The sequence below is a fragment of the Sarcophilus harrisii genome, chromosome 6 (assembly GCF_902635505.1).
Source record: "Sarcophilus harrisii chromosome 6, mSarHar1.11, whole genome shotgun sequence".
Taxonomy (NCBI): domain Eukaryota; kingdom Metazoa; phylum Chordata; class Mammalia; order Dasyuromorphia; family Dasyuridae; genus Sarcophilus; species Sarcophilus harrisii.
The window spans coordinates 148,842,209-148,853,096 of record NC_045431.1 but is presented as its reverse complement, the minus strand read 5'-3'; the positions used below and the strand labels follow the sequence as shown (position 1 = coordinate 148,853,096).

The following is a 10,888-nucleotide window of genomic DNA, read 5'->3' as shown; positions in this document are numbered from 1 at the left end:
AAAAAAATAACTCACCCCACATTGCTCTTGTCCATGCAAAGTCAAATAAAATAATTAATGCCGTGATATAATTCTTTGCAAACTTTGTTGCAATAGAAACAAGTTTGTGTCATAATTATTTTATTTACATACCAGTACAGCATGTAATATGTCTACAAATCAGTTTTGAGCTATTTTTTTTAAATTTAAAAGTTGGGTTCTACAGGCTTAAGTATTTGAATGACTAGAAATTAAAGAGGGGATCAGAACTGCAAATGAGGATTTATTTTACTAAATTGTTTTGGCCTAATGAAAATTTGTTAATTTATAATGTTATTAACTTAGATATGTTAATAACATTCGTTTTCTCAACTTTTGTTGGGAGTTTTATAATTTAGGTATATAAGGTTTTTTCCTATAATTTTTTTCATAAAATTTTTTTCAAAGATATTCTCATATATAAGTTAAACAGTAATATGCTCCACTTAATATTCCCTCATATTTAAAGATTTTTTAAAGAAAACTTTTTTCTTTAAAAATACATTTTTTGATAATGTAGAAGTCATTATTAATCACATTCAATTTCAAAAAATAGAAACTATCATTAAAATACATTACATCTCTTAATCTGTAGCTCTTTGGAGTTATAACAATCTGTTATATAAACAGTGAAGCAAAATATCCAAGACATACTTATGTTTAATCTCATTTTTGAATTTAGAAATTCACAACCTCTTGGCTATGTACTATCATTATGTAAAGAATTAAAATAGGAAAATTATTAGCATAGAGTCATGCTTACAGAATTTAAAAAGGGGAACTTCTTCTCTGCCTTAACATTCATTCTTCTCCATCTTTTAGCAATTCTTCAACTAACTAACAGAAATGGAGAAAAGCCACTTTGAAGTTATAGTGCCATTGATTGAAAGTAATTTGGCAAAGTTAACATCAGAAATCCACCTCTGATACTTTGAATCAATTAGCTTTAAAAACTATTGTGTCAATTCAAAGGCCAGACCTCCAAAAGAGAGGCATGTTTATCTATCAAGTACCCTCTTTAGAAGAAAAAACTGTAAGAAATCTGATCATGCACCAGAAATCTATTCTAGTTCTTCCAAAGCACATTTCCTAGATTTGGGAGAAGTATGAACCATAAAGTGATCTTTGTCACTTTGGAGAATAATAAGATAAGTTGATAAATCACAGGGTGAATTGCCATACTTAAAATTTCTACTTTTAAAATGAATGATTTGGAGTCTTCTAATTGTCTGGTGCTAACAAGTTATCCATTTGTAGATATTTTTATCAAATATTCTCCAATAAAGATAATAACCAGCTAATAAAAATGAATCAGCAAGAGATTTTTTTTCTACTTACATATTTTCACTGAAAATGATGTGAATAATATTCTGCCTTGAGATCATCTTTGAAGAAATAAGTTCTCCAGTTTCTGGCTTATTATTATGAGCCCACTTTTGCCATTAACTCAGGAAAACAGAAGTACATCTCATCATACCCAGTTACTGAAAATAAGAATCCAGCATGTTTGTCTAACTTATTTTTTTAATCAAAAGAAAATAGCAGACATAAACTGTAGTTGCTATAAGTATTTGAGTGGCCTGATTCAATGTTAAATGAGGACTTTTAACTTTTTTCACCCTAACATAGAAAAAGAAATCACTTTTCAGATAACATTCTAGTTACTTGAAGTCGGTACAACTACTGTCATTACCTCCATTGTCTTTCCATTATCCTGTGGAGCCGGATGCTGCCCAGTCACAGCCAACGTGTGAAATCTATTGCTCAGTTTAAGAAATATGAAAGAAAAATACTCTCAGAAGAGTATTGTGTTTTTCATTCTGCTCCGAGCTGCCATCTACCTGAGCTTAAGTAAAAGCTGAGCCATGCACAAAGATGGCAGATGGCACAGTGCCATTTAAAATGTCACTATGAAAGCCAAGGCAGCATATCGAGCTCACGGCATATCGAGCTCTCTAATTCACAGAAACATTTAACCACACTAGTTCCAAAGTCTACAGCATGCAGATTGTAAGTGAATTAAAGTCCTGAGCTCATTTTTATAGCAGTGAAATGGAATGGTTCTTTGTGTTTCTCAGAACACTGAATGACTGGAGGTCATGTGTAGGATTAGGCTATCTAAATTTAATGATGGAATAGCTAATATTAGTAAAGTTTGCACCACAGTGAAATGTATGTGTATGTGCATAAATGTCGACTTGGCCACAATATTCCTAACAAAGGTTTCCTTCTCAGTAGACAATAAGTAAGAGAATAATTGGCGCACAGTAAAATAGCCTGACTGGAGCTATCCTTAGTACTCTACACAGCTGGACTTCTTAGTTTCATAGAGGTGTTGATTGCCTTGTGAAGGGATTGTCCGTTCAATCCAAGTGAGTCTTTTCTGAAGGGATGGTTTGTTTCTTTTTTTTTTTTTTTTTTCTTACATGATCTTTAAATCAATGTCTCTCTTGCTGATAAGCACTTCCAAAAGCCTTATTTTTGCCTTCACATGTTTGTATTCATTGTACTCGTCGGCCATTGGAGTACGATCTTCCTTCTGGACATTTCTGGTGGAAATACAAAGAGATAATATTAGTCTTTCTTCCCCCTACAAAATAATTTATTACATAGGGATTGTATTTTATTTTATATGTCTTTCCAATAATTAATGAAAATCAGGAACATTTAATATTAACCCAAGTCTTTAAGAAGATTTTGGTGTTCTTTAAAAAGAACACTGTTTATATTTGTACTTAGATATTTGGTTTACATTTTCCTTAGATAAATTCTTCCCTTGAACATTAAATTATATGCAGAATATGAACTCTAAAAATGCATATCTTTAAAAATGATAAAAATAGAATATGAACTTTAAAATGTAGATTTAAAAAATGAAAAATATGTACTCCAAAATGTATATATATATTTAAAAATATAGCATGATTAATAAATTACAAACAAAAAATGAATGTACTTGTATACTTTTATTTTTATAACTTTTATTTTCTATGTACATGTAATTTCTTTAGACCTAAGGCTTCTCATCTATTAAAAAGGATATGAAAATGGATAATATTCAAGGTCTCTTCTATCTCAAAAATTCTATAGGAATTTTTTTTTGCAGTCCAACTTTTATTTTTTCAATAGTAAAAATAGTTTTCAATATTCATTTTTGTAACCTTTGCAATCTAAATTTTTCTCTCTCCATTCCTTAGCTCCCCCCTCCCTAAGAAAGCAAGCAATATGATATCGTCTAAATATGTGCAATCTATAGCAATATTTTCAAGAATGTCTTCCCAAACTTTTTATTATTTTGACAGGGTGAGTTTTTTAAATCCCTGAATTTAGGGTGATTATAATGTTTAGACTGATGAAGGGCTGAGTTTTGTTGGCCAAAACTTAACTGGAAAGAAAAAAAAAAAAAACAGGCACCTTACTGAATTTTGACTCTGACTAATTATGTGACCTTAAGCACATATGAATGCCAAGTGAAATCTATTTTTAAAATATCTCATAAAAATTGCACAAGAATGAAATGGAATAACACCTGTCAACAAAAGAGAATAAAGTTCTCTTTCCTTTTATTGTAGATAAGTACTTTGCTTAAACCACAAGTTACATGACTTGGGCCCAGCATGTGAACTCGTTAATATGTGTGTAGTCAGAGACAATACAATGGAATGGGAAGAGCACTGACAAGTTCAAATCCCACCTAATACTTACTACCTGTATGACTTGGGAAAATAATTGAACCTCCCCAAGGTTCAGTCCTATAAAAGGTGGGCCAGATGGCCTGTGAGATCCCTTTTTGCTTTAGATCTAAAGATAACTTTTCTTCAAAAGCCAACTTCAATTATTTTAAATCAATTAAATACAATTTTATGGAGCTACTTTCTATTTTTCACCATACTTTACCTTCCCCCAATCATAGTTTCTTGAAAATTAACTCAAATATAGTTATTCTGATACTTATAGATTAGCACTTAATATTTTGCTTCTTTCTTGGACCCTTATTCTTGAAAGATCATTTAGTGAAAGAGCAAAAGATGGGCTACTGAGAATGGGAAGTCTTGAAAGACAGACTCAGGGAAAGTAACACAGTGAAGCTTCAAGGTGTTTCTTTCTCCATAGACAAGAACAAAATGTCTTAGAAAGAAAAGGGGAGGGGGGAATGTAGTACCTTGAATTTTGTCTGAAAAAATTATCCTCAAAATCACGAAGTTTTTTTCGAATTCTTTTCTTCTCTTCTTTCACTTCTTGAAGTTGTTCTAAGAGCTCATGTCTAAGGAGGTTAAACAAATGAAAGAAAATCAAAATTAAACAAAAAACCAAACAAACCCTACCACAGTAATGCAGTAAAAATGAAAAGCAATGGGGACAGTTTTGGGGTTATTATGAAAATAAAACTTGGAGGTCAGCAGAAGTGGATGTTATAGGTCCCCTTGAGGGGGAAGATTTGTGTATGTATGTATGTATGTATGTGTGTGTGTGTATATATATATATATATATATATATATATATATATATATATATACACACACACACACACACACACACATACACACACACATATATTATATATTACTATTTTAAGTGTCCTTAGGGCTTATGAAGTCCCATATTGACCCTTGCCATATATTTCATTACAAAATAAGAGATGGAAAGTTTGTGCTTGGGAAGTATCAACTTGTGAAAGTCAGATTCATGTAGAACCATTTATAAACATATTACTCATTGAAGCAGGAATTAATAAGCAGGAAATTTTCTGAACTAATGAATTAAAAAACTCCTTTTATTCTGTACCAGTCAGAGGATCATACATGGAGATCTGTAAGGCCCCTCAGATACCATCTACTATAACTCCCTCATTAGGAAACTGAGGCCCATGGAAATCACACAATTAATAATCATCAAAGATGATATTTGAACCTAGATCTTTGACTGGAGGATCAGTATTCCATGCAAATATTTCCTGAATAAGTCATATCATTTTGGTCTATACATTTATCTTTATTTATTTATTTATTTATTTTTTGCAGAGACAATTGGGGTTAAGTGACTTGCCAAGGATCACATAGCTAGGAAGTGTTAAGTATCTGAGGTCAAATTTGAACTCAGGTCCTCATGATTTCAGGGCTATCTACTGCACCACCTGGCTGTCCCTATACATTTATCTTAATAAAAAAGTAGAATTTATGAAAGTAAAAAAGTATTTAAAGTGTGACATACACAGATGCAGCATGAAGATTAGAAAGTCTCATATCGTGACTGCCTTTTGGAGGTAACTTATCATCCAAAGGGGAAGCAAAATGATCAGTATGCACTTCAAACTGGTCCAGAAAGCAGAAGTCAGTTTCTATGGGCATTGTGAAGTCTGTCTTTGTGCTGCTATCAACTTCTGAACCATCGTCTTCTTCCTAGAGAGACACATATCACAACCCTTTTCTTAAACTGGTTACTCTCAGTATCATAAGCATATTGAATATCTATTCAATTATTGATAAGATACTTGAGAAAGTATTGTAAACATGTAGAAATAGAAATTCATACTGCTATATGCACAAGGATATAATACAGTGAAATATTACTTTATAGACCTCTATTTACACATCTACACACTCTCCTATACACAGAATCGAAGGAAGATATGCACCAATGCATTAAACAGTAAGGTAACTTAAGTTCTTAAAGATTTAAAGATGAATAAAGGCAGCAAGAAGACAACTCATAGCTAGTAAAACTTTCTATAAGCACACTGGAGAGTAGGAGGTTGGTTAAAAATTCCCAGGGGAATTTGCAAAAATACACTGATGAAAACCAGAACCACTATTATATGGACATCCATATCTTGGAGTGTTTTGTGGCTTTTGAATTTGAGGGAAATAATATTCCTAAATAAGTTATAAGCAATTTCAGAAAAAGAACTGTACTTTAGAAACCTGAGAATTGCAGTTTAATAAATAATAATAATAAATGAGGCTGTGAAACATTTCTTGGTTGCTTGAGGGCGGCAATAAAGATGGTTAGTTAGAAAACATTTGAGGAGACAACAAAAACATGGCAAAAAAAAAAAAAAATGGCAGTTTAAGAAGACATGAAAGTCCTGAGTATTCATGAACTTCAAAGAATTCTCAAAACTAAGACTACAAAGATGATTGCCCTCCATATTTCTCATTATAAAAACTAAATCTACAAGGAGGTAATAGGTTAAACAGCTAACCAAAAGATTTAGCAATCCATGCTAGGAATGCCAGACATTCTATCAAACAGAGGCAAGAGAAAAAATTTTATAGAAATTTCTTCAAAATGGTGCTTTCTTAGAATGACTTAACAATTATATGAACTCATGACACCAAAACAAACTGATCTATATGAAACCTATTGTACAAGGCTCATTGAGGGTATATTATAAGAGGATATGACTTCATAGGTCATAACAAAAGCAGAATTTAGTGAGAAAAGGGAATCTGGATTCTACACACACACACACACACACACACACACACACACACACGCACACAATTTCGTACTCATTTAAAAAAAGGAATTGTTTGAGGAAAATATGAATTTAGAAGATGCAAACTGCTTTTGTAAATCTATCTCTTAAAAAACAAACTACCCTACTATCTTATTTGCTTGTCAATAGACTAGGATATAGATTTTTTAAAAAGACAAAATCTATTTTTTATTTTTCTTTCCAAGATATTCAGAATGGGAAGAAAAGAGGGAAAGACAGAAAAATACAATCAAGTTCTCTATTTTTTTCAAATCTAAACCAAAGACCTCAAATAATTTATGGAGTCTTTGCTATAGGCAACTTACTGATATTTGGCAAAATAACTAGTTTTCCTGAGCTCTAATAAGTAGCTAGAATCAGAGTTTAAAATATAATTTTATGCTAAAATTTGTTCATTAAAATTTAAATACAGTTTTTAAATATTTATTAGATTTCATTAAATTAAACCTCATTTTTAAAAGGCCCTGAATTTAGATGTTTTTTCTTTTTCTGCAATTGAGTACATTTCATTTATCAATTAAAATGGGCCAATTACTACATTAGAAAACCTTAATCCAGTATAGTTAAGTGTATATATACTTAAAAAAAAAAAAAAAACCATTTAAAATAATGGGAGTTAAAGGTGAAAGGAACCACCTGATTTTAATCATCTGCTTTTACAAATTAGAAAAGTATTCATGACTTGACCATGATCCCTAAATGTCTCCTAATTGCCAAATCCAAAAGCACTTCTTTAGCATGAACCTCTTAGCAGTCTTTCATGTGGATCCCCCTCTTTTCGTTGCCATACTCTTCTCTTTGGGGAATTTTTTTTTTTTGATTATATGCTGGCTCTCTCACTCTTGCTTCTGCTCTCTTATCATATATCTGATCAGTCCTCCTCAGGCTTCTTTTCTGGATCTCCATCCTATAAACTGTGGCTTTTCCTAAAAGGCTCTGATGGGCCTTCTTCTCTTCTCCCTCTTTTCTATTTCACTTGGTGATCTCATTAGCTCCCTTAGATTTAATTTTTCTCTCTATGCAGATTCTCAGATCTATTGATCCAGTCCAAATCTCTCTCCCTGCTTTCAGTTTAGCATCTTACAGTGACACTAGCAACCTTGCTATTCCTTGAACATGACTCTCTTCTGGACATTATACATTTTCCCAAGCCTGAAAATTTTCCCTCTTCATCTTCACTTTCTGCCTTGCCCTTCAGCTAAAATCCTACCTTCTGCAAGAAGCCTTTCCCAATACCCTTTAAAGCTAATTAATTTCTTATCTACATTTTAACATATATGTATCTTGTTTGTACAAAGCTGTTTGCATGTTTTCTGTACTATTACACTGGCAACTTCTTGAGAGTTGGATGTATTTCCCCCCCCTCTTTTTTTACATCTCCAGTCATTAGCCCATAGTGTGGGTCACAGAACTCTGACAGTACAGTCATTGACTAAAAAAGGGAAAGCATTTGAAGAAATCAAAAAATGACAGGGATAAATATCTGATGAACTCATATTTATAAGAAACATGTAATAAGAGGGACTTCAGAAGCAAGTTCTTTCACATAGGCCAAGGATAACAGGTGTAGGAATAGCACTAAGTAAAAGTGTAGAATAAGCTCCAACTTGTTAACAGTTGCTAAAGAAGGAAAATAACAATGGCCTCTTAAAACTGGAGGACAGATGATGAAATGAAAAGGGAAAGATCTCTCATCAGATGAGGTGGGTTATATAATATTAACAAGTAAGAAAGAGAAAGCAGAGTTCACAAAAGCTTCTCTGTCAAGAATTATCGACCCTTTCCAGTTTGAAGAATATTTTTAAAAAGGAAAGAGACACTCAAGAAAGATAGGAGGATATAATGATACAGTATCATCTAGTCTTTAGAAATGAAGTCAAGTCTTCAGATTTGGACAAATTACTTCCCAAAGTGTTAAAAGCTTGTCATGACAAACAACCACTGTGATTATTAAACAAACAAAAGTCAGTAGCAGACTGGAAACAGGAAGCATCCCAATTTTCCAAGAGGGACTGGAAAATATAAACAAAATTCAAGAACTGCTTTAGGATCACTTTTATCAATCGGTAGTCAACAGAGTGGTGCCAATTACCCAACTAATTTCATTTGCCTTTTTTGATATTATTAATAGACAGACTAGGAGAATCTGCATTTCATCAAGGCCTCTGGCAATGTCTCTCAAAATATCCTTGTGATACAGAGCTAGTCTTCAAGTCAGTAAGACCTAAGTTCTGATAGTAGCACTGTGATCATGGGCAAATCATCTCTCTGAAACTCAGTTTGCTCATTTGTAAAATGAGAATATTATTTATAGTGTTGTTATGAAACTCAAATGAGTTAATGAATATAAAGCATTTTTGCAAACTTTAAAGTACCATATAAATGTCAGTTATTTTGATAAGCCAGAAAAATGTGGCCTAGATTCACTATGTGGAATTCACAGTGGATTGTATAACTAATAAATTAATACCATCCTACACTGGTATCATATGCTTCTGTCTTTATAGGTCTATTTTATCCACGTTTTTTGCCAATAATTTAGATCAAAGGTGTCAAACTCAAATAGAAATAGATCCCTGCTCTCTGTATATTGACTTATAAAACCACCAATTAACATTATTTATGTTATAATGTATTTTTGTTTATTCTGTCAAACATTTTTTAATTGCATTTTAATCTGGTAGATATTGCCAAATACATTGGGCCTTCAAATCTGACACTTGATTTAGAAGAAAGCATGCTTCTTAAACCTATGAACCCATGAATTTTGGTTGATAAAACATTTAATGTGATCTAAGACAATATTAACATATATATGATGTCCACATCAAGGAAGCCAATAGACTCACTATACGCTACACTTATTAAAAATGTCATGCTTCGAATGTCAAGTCAAATTACTTGTTCAGAGAGCTGCAATTAAAATAATGAAATGGGTATGAAATATATCATATAGAATGGTTAATAAAACTATAGATGTTTGACCTAGAGAATAGAAGACTTGGGGCTAAACTAGCTTTCTTTATGTATTTGAAGACTGCTAAGTGGAATAAAATTTGACTTTGTGGTGCTCTAGAAGGCAAAGCTAGGACCAATGCAAAACTAGGATCTATGGTTAGAAGAAGCAGCATATAGAAGAGAAATATGTAAAAATATAAACATATATATATATATATATATATATATGTGCATACAATTAGAAATCTCTAGAAATGGAATGGATTTCCTACCTATAACACTGACAAAGAGGCTAAGAAAATGATTGTAATTATAGGATAAGAATTTTTAAGGATTTCTTTTTAAGGACAAATTGGAAGCATGTCTATAATTCATGTAGTAGGACAAGCACTATTAAACTAAATGTTATCAAGAACAAGTTTTCTTATGTAGAAATAGCTCTATCACATGCATATATAAGAATAATGTTCTAATTTTCATGCACAAGTATCCAAATTCCTAAAAAAATCATGGTATATGAAATAGGCAACAACTTGATCAGAGTTAAAATACAATATCATCCAGCTCTGGATTATCTTTGCAAAAGATAAATGAAAATATCTGAGAATCTGAAATCTTACTAGTTTCTTGGTCAGCCATGTGCCTTTTTCAAGAGTTGCTGTGCAAATCACGTATTGTACTGAGGGTAGCTCAGAATTAAGATCTTCAAATATGAAAAGTATTGCAAAAATAGTGCTTTTTTCAAAAAATCTAGTTAGGATGACATAGAGCAGGAGAAAAATCCTAGCATAGGTAGAAAAGTATGATCTCATTTGCTAACTGAATTGTCACTATGTGGAAGTTAGATTTCAAATGAAGAAAATTCATTTCAGAAGCTTGTGTTATTTATGAAATCAAACACCAAGATACACCAAAGCTCTTTCTGGCAAAGTCGTTGTTGTTTTTTTAAGAAATGAAGCAATGGGAATAAGCTCATCTATGATAAAAAGATAAAAAACTAAAAGTTCACATAGTTAATGATTTTCTGGAGACAGTACAGAAAAATAATACTGGAGAAACACATATCGATACAGTTTTCATTAACTACTTAATAATTATTAGCTATTATAGTTTGATGTCTTCACCTTGAAGAAGGAAGCTGTTTCACCTTCGATAATTGGCTGTAGCAAAGGACTTCGCCGCTTGTTGGAGGGAGAACCCTGTGACAAGCATGAACAAATACATTATATTGTGAATCACTTTCTCTTCCTCCTCTCTCTCCCAGCCCTCTGCCTTTCTTTTATTTCAGCCAACAGTTATATTTTAACTTTTTTTTAGAGAAAAATAAGAATCAAAAATATGATCCACTTATTTATTTGTTTAATTTAATTTTTACAATATCCAGCTAGGAAAGAATCTTGCTGAGATGTATT

The 10,888-nt window shown here is 32.0% G+C and overlaps 1 protein-coding gene across 8 annotated transcripts in view; it reads right to left on the bottom strand.

Moving 5' to 3' along the window:
- Positions 1–997: 997 nt before the first annotated feature.
- FAM13A (family with sequence similarity 13 member A) overlaps positions 998–10,888 on the bottom strand; it is a 152,631-nt gene continuing 142,740 nt past the window's right edge. For 7 of the 8 annotated variants that reach the window (XM_031942265.1, XM_031942259.1, XM_031942260.1 and 4 more), the window contains 4 exons: positions 10,601–10,675; positions 5,231–5,418; positions 4,181–4,282; positions 998–2,567 (listed from right to left, as the gene is read on the bottom strand). In XM_031942265.1, the coding sequence (XP_031798125.1) occupies positions 2,441–2,567; positions 4,181–4,282; positions 5,231–5,418; positions 10,601–10,675 (492 nt within the window). In that variant the 3' untranslated portion in view covers positions 998–2,440. The remainder of the gene's footprint in view (positions 2,568–4,180; positions 4,283–5,230; positions 5,419–10,600; positions 10,676–10,888) is intronic. The other variant, XM_031942266.1, reaches the window with a different exon arrangement.